Source organism: Amblyomma maculatum, chromosome 2, assembly GCF_055883805.1.
Source record: "Amblyomma maculatum isolate TAMU_Amacu chromosome 2, ASM5588380v1, whole genome shotgun sequence".
NCBI classification, from domain to species: domain Eukaryota; kingdom Metazoa; phylum Arthropoda; class Arachnida; order Ixodida; family Ixodidae; genus Amblyomma; species Amblyomma maculatum.
In genome coordinates this window covers 166928745-166947856 of record NC_139345.1, presented here as the reverse complement: position 1 = coordinate 166947856, position 19112 = coordinate 166928745, and the positions used below count along the sequence as shown (strand labels likewise).

The following is a 19112-nucleotide window of genomic DNA, read 5'->3' as shown; positions in this document are numbered from 1 at the left end:
TTAGCCCGAGCTCTCTACTTTCGGGCAGCCGTAGAGCCGCCTGATTGCATTGGGATGGACGAGAGGCTGCAAACTTATAAGGAAATTTTAGAGCACTATAGACTTAGCAGAAGGTCCCTGTCACCACCGGACCAAACGCTAACTAACAAGGAGGCCGTCGCTTGGCGGCGCCTGCAAGCTGGGAATTTCCAAAGTCCCGTCTGGCTTTTCCGCACGCAAGTGGAGGAAAAGGCGGACGATAAATCCGAAACCTGCGGAGAAAGGGGTACTCTGGATCGTATAATCTGGCAATGCCTTGATTCCCCTGGCGCCAAGGAAAACATAAATAGTAGAGAAGCTTGGGAACTGCTACTGCGGAGCGTGTCCCCCGCCAACCAGCAGCAAGCTATCCGCCTGGCGGCTGCAGCCGCGAAGAAACACTGTCGTTTCACCTGTCTTTAGCCGCGGAGGCCCCGGCCTCCGTCCCATAGCCCTGCGTGCCGGGGGCGGGGAGTAGGGGGCCTCCTACATCGGTGGAAAAATAAAGTTCATAACAACAACAACAACAATTGGGCGACCATCTCGCGCCATCTGCGAGTAGTGGCGGTGCCACCACCGGCGGTTTAACATCTGCTTCGACGATGTCACATACCGCTAGGGAAGCTCGTCGCAATGAGCGTAAGAGACAGCAGCGAGCTAGATAGACGGAGGAACAGCGTATCCATGTCGTATCCAGAGTGAATTATTGTATAACCACCACAGTCTAACCAAAACAAGCATATCCATAAGCACCACCACCAGCCTAACATTAGCTGAACCTGGCCGTAGCCCTGGGTTTTGCTTTCGCAATTTACCGGGCTTAACCAAGCTAAGCCTCTGCCACTTTTTTCTTCTTTTTTTTGTTAACGTCTTGTACTATGTCCTGACAACATGTCGCATGGCTAAGTAAAAGAAAAAATTGCAAGGGCTGGCGACAGGCACGAGCTGCGCAAGACAGTAATGATGCCGCCGAGACACGGTTCATCTTGTAAATTGAGAGGACTAAAGCGCAAAATAATGGGCACAAAGTCATTGCGTCCTGAAAACATCGATCGTGGCTAAGTAGAGGCTGTAAGTATTAAACTAAATGAATATGTAAGTTGCGTCGCGATATATGCATGCGGTGAACAAGTCGTAAGCAAGCGTTTTAAGAGGCTTTATATTCCGACGTCCGTGTACGCCCTGCATGCTCTGCGCCGTACGGAAAGAAAAAAAAAACAGACAAGAAAACCGCACAGAAAGCGCGGAACGATATATGAGGGGCACACCGACATCATGGGAAAAAAGAAAATAAACGAAAAAATAACTAGCATATATGCCCGTTGCTGAGCTTGCGCGCACCCACCTGATTTCAAATAATTGTATGCCTCGAAGGACTTGTATGCCTTGACCGGGTTTGCAGTGATGCGACTTGGAGAAAAAATCAATTGCGCTACAATGTTTTGCCGAATGGTGGCAGAGCGCCCGCATTAGCCCGGAGAACTTCCCGATGTGCTTGAGGCGCCGCAAGTTGGTCCCGGTGCACGGCGCCAATGTACAGATTTTTATTGTCGCGCTGTTTATCCGATTGCGACAAGCTTTTCACGTAGTCCGACATAGCTGTAGCGCACACTACATTCCCTTGCAAGTACTGCAAGTGTGATTATTTATGGGATTGTTCACAGCACGATAAACTGACCGCGCACAGTTGCAGAGAACCATGCCCAACCGGCGACGTCACTAGATGACGCTCCGGTGCCGGAGGCGGCCGCCGTGGGTATCGCCTGCTGCGCGGTCGTCTGCTGCAATTGCAACCCAGTATATTCGGGGACATTTAAAAGAAGATTACCTCCGCAATAACGCAGAATACCTTGTCACAAATTTTTTCAAAGCGCTGGCCAACGTTTAACGACCGGCCATCACTTCTGGTGATCTGCGAAACGAGAAAAATGTTGCGGTAATTGCTTACATGTGTTTCTACGGGTCGCCCTCCCAATTCGCACTACCATACTTTTCGCGATGTTTTAAAAATAATTCGTCTCGGTAATGAGATTTCATACTTTCACAATCTGTTCTAGGATGCTCACGGTTACTCCGTACATAATAATGACATCATAGGTGACCCGTGAAATGTGAAAACTGCTTTGGAATATTTCGGTTCCATGTATTCCTAAGGGCGGTAACCCTACTTTTCACCCTCAGTCGGATGCGTCGCCGCGAGCGCCCCCTTTGTTTGTAAACACGGTGTTGGTCTATACGAAGCTGACTCCGCGGAGTGTCCAATCCACGCGTCCGGGCGGCGCCTTTCATTTGCCGCTTCCTCCAACGCCGCACCACACAGCAAACAGAACCACACCCATCAGATGTCTAGGAGGCGTTAGTTTGGAATTGATTTACAGGATAGAAAAGGCGCGTATCTGTCACAATTCTCCGTGGATGATGATGATTATGATGATGATAACAACTTTATTTTTCCACCCGATAAGGAGGCCCCCAATCTCCGCCTCCGGCACGTAGGCCTAAGGTACGGGAACCGAGACCTCCGCGATCAGAAGCAGGCAAAGAGGTTTTGTCTGTTCGCGGCTTCTTCCGCCAGGCGGATGTCTTGTTGGTGTGGAGCAGGGACCTCGCTCCGCAGCAGGGCTTCCCAGCCTTCGGTACCATTTATATTTGTTTTAGCCCCTGGGGAGTTAGCACATTCCCAGATTTCATGGTCAAGGTTCCCTCTCTCCCCACAGTGCTTGCATTTATCGTTTTGTCTATCGTCCATCTGGACATAAAATGCCCAGACCGGGTTTACAAAGTTCCCAGCTTGAAGACGCTGCCATGCGGCTGCCTCCCTATTGTTTAGACTTTTATAAGGTGGTGGCACCAGTCTCCTTCCTGCTTAACCTGTAATTTTGAAAAATCGCCGTAAAATTTTGCAGACGCTCGTCCATGTTCCGGCAGTCGGGCGGCTTCACAGTTACACGGAAGTAGAGAACTCGGGCGAACTCGTGGGAAACTTCGTTGCCAGGAACGAACGTGTGTGCAGGGGTCCGAATTAAGCGAATTGTTCTGTATAGTCGTCTACTGGCCAGAATCCTTGCCGCTTCCGGTGAGGCCCTACCGATTACAAAATTCCAAATAGCCGTTTTGCTATCGCTTATTATGAAATTGGCTTGCGTTCCGACGCAAGCGAGCGCTATCGCTACTTCTTCAGCCGTTCGGCGTTGCGGCTTCTAACGGTGGCGGCTGATACCGGGGCACCTCTGCTGTCGACCACCGAGGCGACCACCGCCCCCGTTTCGCCACTTGCGGTATCTACGTACGCAACCGACTTGCTGTCCATCGAATCAAAGCGTCTGATTAGTGCTTCTGCTCTCTTCTCTATCCTCTCCGTGTTGAATATGGGATACATGTTACGAGGAAGAGAGGTAATGATTATATTTTCACGGCAGTCCTGTGGGATATCTGATTTTTCTCGTAGTCTCCAATCTGTCTGCAGGCCTACCACTTCGAGTATAGTTCTGCCCGTGGTCGTTCGACTTAATCTTTCCAGCTGCGAAACTCTGACAGCCTCCGACTAAAGGCCACCTGCCTCGGAAATGGAAGTCGGCAAACGTAATTCTATCCCAAAGCCGGGCAATTCTCCGCAGACACATGTACCACGCCGTAAAGGAAGGGAGGAAGGTGGGAGTGAAAGAAGAGAGGGAGATGAAGGTGCCGTAGTGGAGGGCTACGATCCACCACGCTATAATGACTTTCGCCTTATCGCACTGTAGTGGTCCAAAGTGCCATATAAAATTTTTGGGGGCAATGCTTCTCGCTGTGTATTATTCAAAGTGAAAACAATTCTGCTAAACTGATGAAAGCAGGATCCGCACTGCGGCTAATACTACTCACGCAGAATGAGAACAATGAGAACACCGCAAGCTGCGAGGCTGTGCCAGCTGTCTTATAGGCGCCACTTTTGCGGCCGTAATACATGGACGCAGAAATAAGATCTTTTTTTGTTGCTACAGTTAACGGTTTAATTCTTTAAATAGGTTTCGCAATAAAGAAACCAAGCTTCATTACCCAAAAATATTACAGTCTTGCAACCAGGGAGTTCTTTCTATTTGTAATTCAAAGAAGGAGTCACAAACCCCCACATTCTAATTGTATTAGGGAGCCGCGTGTAGCATGACTAGTTGCTTATTGCAGTGTTAGAATTATGTATGCGTACAGCCGACGTGACAAATACAACTTCATTCATCGTGTGGAAGCTGAGTCCATAAACTTTCGAAGTGCTTTGTTGTACAAGCTCTCGCTTGGAAATGTGCTTTCGCTGCTTCGGTGAGGAGGCGTTTACAACTGAGAGGAGGTGGAAAGATAATTTACGTGCAACATGCGTATACTGCCCGCTTTCCCGCGTGCATATTACCGAAAATCAACTAATGAACTCTGGTTATAGCCGCGAGTTAGGCACGTAAAAAAAAAAATCCGAGAGCACTGTGTAATCTAAACTGCAGAAATGAGAAAGCCTGACCGTTGCTGGTGCACATGGTGCATCCTGTTTACTCTCATTATCATTATCAGCTAAATTCACCGTCATTGTCTTTGCTATTCTCATAAATATTACTAACTGCGGCATCAAATTGTCATCGCTACTATCATCCTCACGCTGGACGAGAACTGTAGACTAGAATTGCGGGCATGGCGCAGTCGGTTAAAGCGTTCGGCTCGGGAATCGACAGCTAGATGCTCGATTCCGGATCCAGATAAAATATTTAATTAGTTACTAGTTAATGGCCAATTACCATTACTGAGTTACGTCGATGACGTAAATCAGTTGGATTGACCACACTCCTACTGACTAAATTTTCGTAATTGCTGCCTAACCGGATGTGACGTCACATTACCTATAGTATGACGGAAGTGTGTGACAGAATCGGGGCCGACAGTATGAGATGTTAAAGGCGTTTGTCTTAAAATCTTCTGAAGAAGTGCTGCTGAAGTAGAACATCACTGCCTGTTGCTCACATTGAAGGGCACTTCTTTCGCTGCGGTTTCAAAAAAGCCTGCAGCATCATTTCTACTGGCATAGCCACTTCTTTACACTTGTAATCTGGCAAGGTACCGCATACGTGTTGCCAAATATTATGCCATTCTGCGCTTTCTGGGGCTTCATACATTTGTTCGTGTGGAAGAGCCGAAAGGAACCCTGGAGCTGAGGACGACGCGCGCACGCATGGATAAAGGGTCCCCGTCGAGGTCAAGAAAGGTTGGTGATAGTGATAGGTATGGAATCACCTATCATACCTCGTTCGAAAAGTATTGACCAGGTGTATGTAGCATGAGAGCTACGAGTGGCTAAAAGAGTATCCGCGTTTTATCTCACAGCTAAAACGCAGACCTGGGCGAGAAAAGCATTAAGATTACCGAGAGGCACCACGATGTACGCTTGAAATAGTTACCAGAGACCAGGCTGAGTTTAAATATCTTTGTCGACTGTTTCCTCGAAAAATATAGAACGCAGTGGAGAGAGTAGGAAATGGAGACGTGTCGCGGTGTCTTTTGCAGAGCCGGGCGAAGACGCCGCCTTGTACATAGCAGCACGCCGACCCAATAGTTGCACTCCCCCAGCAGTCTCCACTGCTGGCATCATCTACTTGAGACGATGACGTGTGCGAGAACGCGAGTTAAGGCCCGGCAACACCGTTCGCCGCGCGGCTGAAAAGCATGAATGTTTAAAAATGTTAACCAAATTATCAACTCGTTTTGAGGACTTGAATGCGGCATGCGTGTTCAGTTGCATTTGTGGTGCACAGTAGACATATTTTATGGTCAGCTTCCTACCCCGCGTGTCAGGGACCAGTTAATGGCACGTTTCAATAGCCCAGTATAAGCACCAATGCGTTTTTTCCTGGTCCTTCAGAACTGGGCCGTTCGATAGGAGAGCAGAGGAATCAGTGTGCATTGCACCGCTTTACGCAGCATAACTTTCACCCTCAGGTGTTGTATAAGTTCCTTGCAATATGGCCTTAAAAATACTTTCTTCGCGCAGTGAATGGCAGCCTTCTCAGCGTAGGCGCGGAGCACGAATTTTCAAGTCGTTTCCCATTCAGACTCTAAAGGCTCAAAACCAATCCCCTGGTTTTTAATGTTTGAGAAAGAAAATTAAGGGTGCAGGACTGTTCAGTTTTTTTTTCTCGCTCAGAGTGAAGACTATGCCTTCTGACCCGATATTTATTTTCTTATATTCTCAAGAACACTGAAAACACCAGTTCAAACAGGACACTTTTTCCGGTGGCTTTTTGTTTGGTTAGAGGCAGCAGTTGTTTTAGTATTCTGTCTTTTAAAAAACATTACACATGAAAATCTACCTTTCGCGCATTTTCGGCATTTCGCCAGGCAGCTCAGTAATTTCGGGCAGATGCGCACTTACAGTCACATTCGCATGCGTGGTATACTCAACACGCGTGCCCTTGAAGTTTTCAGGTTTGTAGACTTTATACCTTGAATGACTGTCGCATTTCCGTTACATTCATGCACCATTGTCTGAAAATAAAAGAGCCGAAAGGAACAGTATATACTTTCCTTTATTCGTATCACATGTTCTGAACACATCAGCAGTGTTTTATTCGGACAAAGATGGCACGTCAACCCTATATGTATGTATACTGAAATCGGAGTCTTTTTCGACAAATAGGCAGAGACAAAAGGATATCACGCCGCAGAAAAACAAGAGAGTCAGCGCAAACGCAGCATCGACGACATTCATGAACATCCCCGCACGACATTATATTCTGCCGCTGTGTTGTGACGAGAGTCTTTCTGAACAGATTTACAAAGTGCTGAGATCACGAACGACAAGTGCACAAACCATCACCAAATGACACATTTTGGACGCGTTTTCTTTTTTCGCTATATACGAAGGACTGTTCGCTCCTGTTCTCCCATGGCTAAAGCATATGCTAAGCAGATTCAAGCGCATCTATTGCCTTACGGTTTGTATCTGTGCAAGCAGAATCGTCAGAGTTTACTTTGGCTTGTTATGGTCAATAGGGGAAAACGAGATCGGGAAATAAAACGCAGCTCTGAGAAGAAAGGAGACTTAATATTGAGAAGACGGAAAGAAAAAAAAAAGGTCACTATAGGAGAGCATCTACAGTTCAGAACACCCCACCGCTCAATACTTTAACTATTACATCTTCTTACCTAAAAGAAAATCCAGACAAATTATTTTTTGAATCGAGCCTATAAGGGAAGAAAATTCTCCTGCACATATGCATCTCAAATATTAGAGAGCCACTTAGCGAGACTGCAACTGGTGACATCCTCGTTTATATTTCCTAATTACCGCCATGGTTTCATCCTGGTAGGTAACAAGACTAAAAAGTTCAGAAGCGCAACCGAGTCACCATTAACGATGTTAGAGAACCATGTTTCATTTGTTACACGCTCGCATTTCGAGGCGAAAAAATTACCGCATTGTCTGCGTGTGTGAAGGCAGTTCTCGGCATCCATGTAAATACATTTCCTTTACATTGCAATGCCCGATTTGTACCTTTGTTGTGATACCAATAGCACACAAGGAGTTCCGCCCAAAACGCATTCATTTGACATCAGTTGCACTAAGCATTTTACTGACAGCTGAGTACTTGATTTTGCACCTTATGCAAAATTTTTCTTTCATATTTGCCAGTAACTGTGACATGTGTTACGGTTTAAATGAGCTAGAAGAAGACACAAATATGATACGGCAACGAGATAATTCGCCCTCATGATCACGCGTTTGAATTCATCTATTGCAGTGAACTCTGTAGTAGTTTGGCTCTTTCGGTAGTTCTGATAATGATGCTCCACTTTTAGAGAAATGAACGCACGATATTTTTGCTCCTATAACCTTAGGGATAGTTAAGAAAACCGAAAGAGAGAGAGAGAGAAACAACATCATTTGATGAAAGCATATAGGCATGCAGGTTCCAGGATACCCGCCCTACCCCGAAGCCGAGAATAGGATAGAACATAAACACTCGCTGCTTCTTCTCTAATATGTTGTTTCCCTTCTGAGAACATTCCTCGGTACAGTTGGAGCGCTTTTTAAGGCAGCTACGCATATCGCTTGTATTTTGCATGCTCAGTAATCGAAGGTAACTAAAGTGCAGAGCAGTGAAATTTAAAACCTGACATCTCTTAAATCGCGCCGCGTAAATTTAAAGCAAATTCCGTTTGCATTATTACGAAAGAACACAATAAGCAATAAAAGGTGCTACGTTGTTAAACCTTCCGGGTGGTTCACAATTGCCATTACTTTACGCACTGCAATGTATGCAATGGCTTTCAAAGCTATTCTTTTGTGCTTGTCGGTTCATCTCGTGACCTGGCCGGAATGCCTGTTCTTTCCAGACTTTGTGCCACAATAAATCAAACGCCAAACGCTGTATTGCAGGAAAAAAAAATGAAAAAACATTCCATCCTTTGTTCCTTGAAACATCACTGCTTCGGGGTTCAGGATGGCAAGGGCAATCGCAGGCGCAAAGCACCGAAGGGAAATCCCATGGCAGGAGGAACGCATAGTTTAGACACAGAAAGGAAAACGAAAAAGATAGAGAAGCTTGAGAAGAAATCAAGAAATAACACGTCACACAATACCCGCGAGTGACCTGAGAGGCACGCACCCCGTTTATCTTTGTCAAAACAATATGCTGAAGAAATGACACGCCGTTGGCAATGTGGCGTCCTGAGGTGTTAGGTGGTTGGCTGCACTCTTCATCCCAGTGCGCAGTGTTTTGTGTCGTCTGTTCTGCCCTCTTCGCTGCTACTATAGCGTCGTGACATGGATGATGTCAGACCTCGTCTGGGCACACCTCAGTGATTCAGCAGAAAGTCGGCCACGCATGTTTCTGCGCATGCGCCCTGCGCCTGGCCGTGCTTGGCTTGGCGCAACAGCAGCTGGCTAACCAATAGCCGCGTGAATTGGGTGGATCCGCTGCTGCTCTCACCGCCTCCACCGGGCCCGCCTTCGCAGTCTTCAGCTCCGAGGCCGTAGTAAGAACCCTGCACATCAATTTTTCCATTATCCTTAGAGGACGTAACTAATATCCGGTGGAACAAGAGTCGCCTTTTAACCAAGGTCTAAATTCAATGTTTTAATCTTCGACTTTGGGGTTGCATCAGCATATTTATGATTGCAAGACCTATCATCTCTGTCATTAAGCACCATCACTATAATACTATGTGTTATTTTTAACAGCGATCTTTATCATTAACTATCACTAGCTAACAAATCAAGAAAAGTGCCTGCTCGACAGGCACCGCTTACAACATCAAATTAATGACAACCGCGCAGGCTTTGGTAGAGAAAATGTTGGAAAAAAGTAGTAAATCTAAGCTCATAGACACATCACTCCCTATAGCTGATATTAGTGGATATTAGCGCGGATAAAAAAGGTTGTATCACTCACACTTTTTTCTCGATGTATTGCAAGCTTATACTGAAATAGCAGATCAAGTGCCTAAATATAGAAACGGCTTTATGACAGCATAGGTGTCCGGCAAACAGGTAGTGCTGCAGTAGTGTGAGGAACTTGTTAAAATAACCTACGCGTTGCCTTGCGCGTCTCCTAGTACTCTGTTTAGCAAAAAGAAATTATAAGGCACCACCTGAATTGCAAGACAGGTATTCTTCGTTCCTGAAATTTCGTCTATTGTTCTAAAAAAGTGGGCTTGAGAAATTGCGGAGATCTTGGAAATGTGGCGAAAAGATGGCCCAAGCAGGGAATGGTTTTTCTTCTGCTGTTTTCTACTTCAGTGAGAAGCAGAAGGTATTTTTCCCACAATCAGCGTCATTACTGTGAAAGCTTAGGTAAAAAAAAAAAATGGCCTTGGCGCCATACTTCGCGAATACTAACGCTTTTTTTTTTTTCTTTTTTTCCCCCCAGAACGATTGACGAACAGAATGCCTTGCCTCTACGAGGGATATCGGATATTGGGTTTCGCAAGGCACATCGTGACCTATTTTAGATTACGTGTGTAATATGTTTTGCTGTTCTGTTTGCTTTACCGACATAGCCCGTCCTTGTATTGTATGACTAGTTCTCTTCCCTCGCTGCTTGGATTAAATGAGGATCTGGAGAGTTTAGTAAATAAAATAAATGCATAAAATAAAGTACCGCGTTCGAGAATGACCTACTTCTGTCGCGGTCCTTACAGAAAACATAAAATATCATATGCTCCATGTCTGTAGGGCCAAGCATCCCTGAACACCAGACCACAAAGAGGACTAAACGCAAAGCACACACGCGGATATTCTCTTATCTCTATTCTGCAAGCTCAGAATGCAGTTGGTACAGATGCGGACCAGATGACAGAGGGGTCAAGAAATTCTACTCACGCAAATGAAGCAAATCTGCTGCCATTGACACGCATCCAGGAGAAGCCGCTGCATGGCTGCCACAGGAGTGAAAGACTGTACTGCTGCAGGGCACGAGCTACTCAGCACCTGCACTGCGGGGCAGTTGTCTGCAAAATGAAAGGGACATTTCAAAGTCGCTTTACAACCAAGGAGAGCTGCAATGGTATGCGTGTAGAAAAAAAAACCGCGCCAATTTTTATGCAAACTTTTCACGAACAACTGATTTGGGTACACTAGCTCGTAGCTATCAAGATAAAAGGTTAGTTTAACCATCTGCTTCAGCTTATAAAGCGCAATCCCACATAACGTTCAAGAACAGGGCGTTGTGCTTTTACAGCACCAAAGGCTTGTAGTACATTTGAGCAACGAAGCAAGCGTCGGCGCACCTCGTTTAGCCTACCTACCACAAGACGGTGCAGAAAGCGTGTAGGCGAAATCCGTGTATGGCTCATCAGCAACGTTACCCAGCGTTTGGTGTAGAGATAAATTCGTAATGAAACACAAGTTGCCGCGTGACATCATCAGTAGTGCCGAACATAGTTAATAGTGCACCCAGACTATAGACGTAGAATGAAAAGGCGAAGATATCAGGATTCACGCCCTGTCCCCCAGTAGGCGGTTGTAATCAAATGAAATATTTGGCTTTAAAAGAAACTTCAATTATTCTGATGGGTTCAAAATCTAACCTGGACCTTTGGTTTGTAGGAAAAGCATGCTACTGCCCGGTCACGAAGGCTTGTTGGTCCCAAGCTGAATTGAGGCCCACATAGTGAATGCTCGATGCATTCAATAACTCTCATAGCCATTCCTAATGATAGAAAAGAAGAAAAAGACGTCCAAAAGAAAAATAATAAAAACCAAAATGAGGCCTTAACTGATTTCGTTATCCCAGCACACAAGTAGTCTTAAGCACTCTCCCTAATGTTCTGATATTGGACTTTGTTCAGACCGTGAGCTGCATCGAACTATGCGAACCACAACAAAAAACGAAGACGAGAGACGGGTGATAGTGGTCTTCGTTCTTTCTTTTAGTTTTCATGGTTCGGTGCAATTTGCTTCATCAGTTGAAGTATGCACAAAGAAGGCCAATGCAGTGTCTTGAGACACCGTCGCTAAATGCAGACCATGCATGAGCGCGGCGGCAGGCCTTCAACCCTCCTCCCACGAAGGGTCGATTTCTATTCGATTAGGTTGTTTACACAATTTGGCTTTTGAACTATTCATGTTCGATCCGGTTTCGTACAAGCACTTTTCGAAGTTCCCCATTATTCATGTCTAACGAACTACGTTTATTTGCTTCATGCGTTCAATGTGCGGAAAGTGGAGGGGGGGGGGGGGGAGAGAACTTATGAACAAACGGGGCAGGAGCCTCTGTCAGGCGTTGTGGCTTGAGCTCCTGCTCCGCGTTCACTGTAGAAAGAAATCGAGTAAAGAAAGAAAAGAAAGAAGTTACAGTAAATCTGCTTTGCGAAAGCCATGAAACTGAAATAAAAAAAAAATTGATTTTACGCAATTTGTAATGAACCGATTTGTTCCCCTTAGCTTAAGGCTAAGAGGTACACCTCTATTATGGAAGTATTGAGTGTTCCTGTTTATTAAAAAAGTGCACTTCTAATACCAAGTTATGTAACCTTACAGGTATTTTATTTCTTAATCATCAAAAAGCTAATTAAAAGTTGGGGTAATCGCATGTTGGAATTAGTTGTCTCTGTGTCATGAAACCCAACACCGCATACTTTGAAGGAATGAACTTGAGGAAAAAAAAGATAATTATGGGGTAATCGCTGGAGTAGTGTCCGATGTTTCTACAGTCTGCCTGAATAACAAACTATTTGCAAATAGTTAGCGAACTTTTGAAACCTTGTCTTCAAAAGCTAAATGTTGCAAAACTTAGAAGAGAGTATCTTGCGAAGATCCAGGAAGCACTGCTTGGTACAAAAAATGCGCTTTTTGCAGCTATTTTACTCATCTCCGAGAGAACATCCGTGGCACGGAAAATGACGCTCGTCTGCGTCGCTTCTGGAAAGCTGAGGATGCCGTGTCACAAGACAGGCTACTATTCACAGGTGCGCTTCAGCTAAAAAAAAAAAAAACACACAACAAAACAGCACCAACGAAATAGCTAAGCACTACGTCTATTATAAGCGATTTGCGCAAGCCCTTATATGCGACGACTGCCCGCCAGGCAGGCGTCCGGTAGCAGCACTTTCGAGAGTTCATCTACCTGATATGCACACGTTTGTCGAAACGATAAATTCAAGCACTTGGTCGGCTTGTGTGCAACTCTGAGAGAGTAAGAAAAGTTACTCATGCCATTCACAAATAACTGTAGCAGCCGTTCTGTTCTTGTTTTCTTTTTAGTGCAGCGAGAGTATTGATAACAGCGCCATTGTCAAATAGTGGCACTCTTCCTTTTGAAATTATTTCAAGCAGTGAATAATCCTGATGGTAAACTATAGGCTAGATAAAAAAAAATGTCTGCAATTTCTTTCTGAAAACTATTCTTTATATGTTTTCAATTCTCTTCATACTGTGTAATTTATCTCCTGTAAGTGACGTAGTCCAACCGCATGTAGAACCAATAAGTTGCAAGCTCATTTCACTTGTTAACCTAAAAGTAACGATTCATCCCTAAGCCACTAATTGTATGATTATTATTGAAATCACAGAGAAACATTTAAAGGATATGACAATATTTCTGCAAGTGTCCCTGCATTTTTATGCTCTCAACAATGCTTTATTATTTCTATGAATACTTTGTATTTTTTTATGCGTGTCTCACACCGGTGATAGCCCTTACTAGGGCTTTTAAATGCATAATGCAATAAGCCTGCCGTTTGAGCAACAGGGTCTTACGCTTCTCAGATAGTTGAGCCCAGGAAGAGCCTTGTGCCAGTTCCTCGACATCGGCTGGGTTATTGCGGAGGACGCCAGGAGCAGCAGCAAAGCCGGAAGTGTCGTCCTCTTCTGCTTCCTCATCTTCAGGGGCCAGGGCAGCCTGCAGCTCCTGGCGGCGCATGTTGTCTAGCGTGGTCTGCAGGTGGTCTAAAGACTGGCGCACGTTCTCCAGATCGTAGGCAGCGTCTAGCCTTGACGCGACGCCGGCGTTGATGGCCTGCAGTTCAGCCTCGTCGCTGGCGCCGTCTCGCACCAGCGCCACAGCTTCGCCGATCATTGCATCCTCGATGGTTCTCAGTTTGTCCTCCACCGCCTGTATTAGAGTAAGTAAAGGTGGAGATTTCATTTGAAGCAAATTGAGACTCAGAAGTTGTTTAAATGATTATTTTAGGGCACGGCTTTTCCTGTATTTATGCCAGACCTGTACTGGCGATAGTACTTGCTGAACTAAGTATGAGGTAAAGTGAGGTCTATGTGAAACCCACCCACTTAACGTCAAAGCACCACTAGTAGAGGTAGTAGTAGTAGTAGTAGTAGTAGTAGTAGTAGTAGTAGTAGTAGTAATAGTAATAATAATAGTAATAGTAGTAGTAGTAGTAGTAGTAGTAGTAGTAGTAGTAGTAGTAGTAGTAGTAGTAGTAGTAGTAGTAGTAGTAGTAGTAGTAGTAGCAGTAGTAGTAGTAGTAGTATCAGTTTATGTAGCATTAGCAATAGCTGCACAAGATGGAGCGGGTGTAACAGTGAGGCACAGTAATTACAAATTTACATCACTTCTCTTGAAGAAGGTAGTCGTCCAGTGGCACGTTAAAGTGAAGCATTGATTTTCTTGATTTCTTCCCATCTTATAATGTGCCATCTGTGGCTTTTCATCCGTTCATTTGGCATCTGCGCCTCAGATTAGGCATCGTAAGCAGCAAGCGAGAGGTAGAGGTGCTGGCTAGGTAGCTACAGCCTTTTCCTTGAATTCGAGTAAGAAGATAAAGGTCTCCAAGCAACTGTTTGTAAAAGAAGGCTCGAGAAACCAGGCAGTTGTATGGAAAGTTTCTCAGAAGATATAATCCAACAGCAAGGGAAGAAGGTGTGCAAGAACCATTGCATTCAATGTTACACTTGCGGTAAACAGGATGTTGTTAGGCTTGCCGCTTAGGTGAAGAGCAATGCTAGTCTATAATCCCAAGATTAAACTTTATATGCAGCATAAATACGAATAAATATTTCATTATACAGTCGCTGCCATGGGTCATTTGTTAGGCACTGCTCGTGACATACGAACATCGCGGACTCAGAGCCTTCAGGTAGATCTTTCATGTGCAAAACATTGTTATATAGTGCCTCTCACTGACGCATTACTTGGTGGCAGTGGCCGCTGGCTCTGTCTCGCTTTTGGAATGACCCTTACCGCCCCAAATCGTCGATGCTGATAGCTTACGCAGTACTTAAAGACAGAATTTTCTCTACTTCACATCTTTGTTGAAATAGAACTTCAGAAGATTTGTGCGCCTTCTAGACAAGAATGGCCTTTAATACTATGACATCCCCAATCTAAATAACTATCAGTCTACACAGTTTTTGCAGCCTGTTTAATTTTTCTAATAAATATACAGAACGTTTAAATCTCATCAAGCATCATCATTCCAGCTCGTTGCGGTAGGCTGAAACGTGTTGCGAGTGATTATTTTCCTCAAAAGTTTCGTGCAAATTGATATCTAAGAAAAAGGCAGCTTTTTTCGGCGGGAATTCCACATAATTTTTCTTCACGCTGTAACCTTTCATGAAGATGACGCCTATATTTTCCATGTAACGGCGATATTCTCCATTGATACTCCCAATACCGTTCACACATTGTTGCTGTAGTTCTTTTGGTATCAATTTTCTTTATAGTTGCTGTTCGGCAGTTGAAAATAATGTTAACCTCTTAATACTACCCTGAGTAGTTTGGGTGAAATTTTTAAAATTGTTATAACTTGTACAGCATTTGTTTAAAACGATCATCCCCATCTGGCAACTGCAGTACGCCAAGAATGAAGAGGGCGAAATACAAAACTCCTAATTGGGATGACTGTACCCGCAGACAATTTTTGCTAGTTTTGCAGCGCAGGTTAAACAAGAAAGGAAATAAGACGGGAATTTATAAATGTTCTGCAGAGAGTGGGTTGTTCATTTTTCGCGTTAGAACGCATAGGGTTGAAAGGAGACACGGTATGGCCTTGCAAGAGCGAGGTAAACTCCTCCATAAACGAACAAATACTTGTCTTCTCTTTCCCAGCTAGCCATTGCAGCAAGGCTACAAACAGAAAGCTATCCATGAGTATAGTACCCATAAAGAACAAGCGAACCGGAGAAGCTAATAGCAGCGAGCGCGGTCGTAGAGTAGGAGCCAGCCGTTCTCAGTTTAGTTCCATTAAGTGCTGGCGATAAAGCCAGACTGCGCCCAGCGAGAAATGTGATCGCAGCATCATACAAATAGAAGCGGCTACACATGGCTGCGAATGTTTGAGATAACTCTGATGCCATCTCGTGCCTTAGACAAGCCAATAAAGTGGCCGAAATGCCAAGGTACTCCCAAATATTGTATGTTCTGTGTTTATTTCTCTGACAATCACCCGCAATTATGCTGCGAAAATTTATATCGACTCACGTGGTTTTTTATTGTAAATAACCTACTGTGTGTTGTTTTGTATATTTTGTGAGTGCTCTCTCCCTAGAATAATTCTTTCAGCATGAGTCATGCGAAACGTCGATGTAAATAAATAAATAGACATGCGATGTCATGTTTCCTGAGGCATAAAGGAATACAGGAAAGTTCTGCTTTATCCATGATTGGAAGTATAGTAGGCAGTTTCACAGATCGTACTAAATGTCGAATGGCGCTAGGCTACACCGTACCTCACCGCAGTAGCGGTATTGAGTCTAAGCGTTTCGCAGAACCTAAAAGAACGCCAAACTATACGGCTTCGGATGGCAGTGTGTAAAAAGAAACGACCGGAGATGAGAGCGCTAGGTCGCCGGAACCGTAAACAATAGTGTGAAATAGCCTTAACGTCCCGCTAAATTCTTATTATCAATTTACGGCGTACTCTGGCAAACAAGTGCTTAGAGAACAATAGTTTCTGCGGACCTACTGCCACGCATAACTGCCGCAATTGACGGCACGCTACGTAGCTGAAAAATTTCCACAGAACTTCTCACTTAGATAATTAGTTAAACTAGTGGCAGTTAGTGCTCCGGAATTTGTTAAACTCATGATCAACGTCATATATTAAACGTGAAAAACTTAGGGGCATGCTCTACTTTCGCGATAGAACCTGTATTTGCATTCCGCGAATTTTCTAATTTTGTATGTTTACGTCGCTTGGGGAAAGGAAACGCGGACTATCTGTGTCACTTGTAATTGTTAATCTACATTTATCAGAGATACATATGTCGCCGGTTCGAATCCGTATCACAAACAAGCCTCCAACTTGACCGACAAGTGGATGCTAAATGAAAAACGAAATGGGATGACACCCCCCTGATCATTTTCACAACGAGCAGTTTCGTCACTAACTTGATACGAGTTCACGTGCGTAGTTTTCCGGACACATTTGTTACGCAATGTGTTAATTATGGGTTATAACGACAGCTTTTCACTTTAATGAGAACAATACAATATCGTGTAAAACTTAAGTAAAAGTTTAGCTTGGCTTAACGCTCGTTTAGCGAAGTTGCTCGTTGATTGGGTTTTATTTCCCACGCCTTGTCATGTTTAGCTACGCAACAGGTGTTTAGGCTTTTATTGGGATGCACGAGGCCTAAATAAAGTTTCAGCGCAAGTTTGTCAGAGCAGATGAGCATGATGACGCCGGCATATGAAGCGTTACGTGAAAAACTGGCAGACTATATAGCACGTGAAGGCAATGGCTGCCGACATATCAAAGTGATCTAATGAAGTTTCAGCGAAGTTGTGGCGCTGTGAAGAATTTTGGCAGAGTCCGGGGTATCTTATCGGACTCTGGCGATACCTTCAGGTAAACTATAACGAATGGTATAAAAATGTAAAATTCTGCACTCGGCTACCATTTCAGTTTCATTGGTTTATCCCGAGTCACTTTGGGGTTACCATCACGAGGACGTCGCTCGATGGGCTTCGTGTTAAGTCGGCAAAGCAAGGCTCACGTGGTCACACAGGTGGTGTATCTCCTTACTAGTTAATCGTTTCACTCGGTACATACCTTGCTTAAGTAGTTTGTAGGAGAAAGGTTTAGCGTATTTGTATTTCGCGCATTGTGATAGCATAGCACAATTTCATATGTGCATACGTGCTCTAAATGCGCCTAAGAATGACTTTTAATTCATAACATTTATGTTGTGTAGCACCTTCCTTGCGTGAGCTCGGGCAGCGGCTTCAGCCAACGGAGTCTCGGACTGAGGAGCCGACCAACCCGGCCCTTAACCCATAATCTATTTTTCCATATAAATGTTTTATACTATTACTGACACCGACGCAACAGCCAATCAAGATTTTTGGAAACCTTCGCTGTGCCTGAATCCTGATTTACTAGCTAAGAACTGACTTGACAGCCCAAGTGTCCTGGCTTCGGTAATTGAAACACTGCACCATCAGTCTCACTCGATTAAACTCTGGCTAATTTTAGTGCGAAAGTGCAAATAAATAATGTCTGCAGTGCATGTACTGCACAAATATTTTCGCAGTGTGCCAAAAAGGACGGCTGCTGGCGCGGACTAAGACCTTATATTGCTATTCTAGGGTAACTAATCTTTTCACAACCTATTTTAGTCACCACACGCATGTGATCTTAAGCAAGCGCGTAATATTCAAGCTTATGTGATAATAGATAAAAGCTGAAAATTATAATTTCTCATGTCCACAGGATGGAAATACACTTGTGTTACCTGTAAATACGTGCTGTGCTCTTCGGCCCAATGGGCACTTTCAGCTCTTCACATGACCCCAGATGACGTTGACACTTACCCTAACGCTTTCCCACGCACAAAACGCAAGGCTGCCAAAGCAGGGCGAACAGGGACCTTAATTTCAGCGTTCCTATTTCAAGTTTAAATCTGTAATCGCTTTTAGCAAATTTAGCGGTTAATTTGCATTAACTTTAGCGCATACTATACAATAGGTGCTCAGGGTAAGCGATGAAAAGCGGTGAACACGGAAAGAAAAGCCATTCTTGGGACTCGAAGAGTTTTATGAGGCCAGCCGTTTGCACAACCTAGCAGTCTGCACGCGCTCAGTTTTAATAATATTTTTGCCGCCGCTGCTTATAGGCGTAAATGTAGACAAGTGATAAAACCTTCCTAAATTGTAGGTCAGCGATTCATTGCACGTGCGGCGCGGTAATTTGGATTTCGCGTCGATGCATTTCTCTTTAAGGTTTCCCCTTCATTACTCTACACATGCTTCATTACTCTTCCTTCTAGGAATAAAACCACGCTTAAATATATTTCATTTGCTTTCGAGCACAAAGGCAAACGGTATTCAAACCAAAAGGGCAGTTCAGGAATTTAAAGCAACCCATTTCGTATAAAATTTGCCCTTTGTTGGCAGCCGACTCGAGCGTGTGAAGGCGGCATCGCGCAGCTGGAGCGGCCGTATGTCCGTTAGCTAGGAGGCGGGCTGGCTGTGCGTGGGTTCGCGTACACAAGAGGTACATTCTTCAGACATGAAAGAACTCTCCATTAAAGTGACCTGGTGTCTAGATGGTAGAATTCTGTTATTGTATCGAGCGATAAAATTGCTTTGCGCTCCTGTGGAGAGACCAAGGCTTGGAAAATTCTTTAGCGCAGCAAAGACAAGCGACCAGGACAAAAAGAAAAATGAAAAACTTTA

General features: G+C 44.5%; 1 protein-coding gene across 1 annotated transcript in view; it reads right to left on the bottom strand.

Moving 5' to 3' along the window:
- Positions 1-8832: 8832 nt before the first annotated feature.
- LOC146200373 (uncharacterized) overlaps positions 8833-19112 on the bottom strand; it is a 35684-nt gene continuing 25404 nt past the window's right edge. The window contains exons 5-7 of the mRNA XM_084592934.1: positions 13235-13589; positions 10358-10485; positions 8833-9021 (exon numbers count right to left, since the gene is read on the bottom strand). Coding sequence (XP_084449060.1) covers positions 8833-9021; positions 10358-10485; positions 13235-13589 — 672 coding nt within the window. The remainder of the gene's footprint in view (positions 9022-10357; positions 10486-13234; positions 13590-19112) is intronic.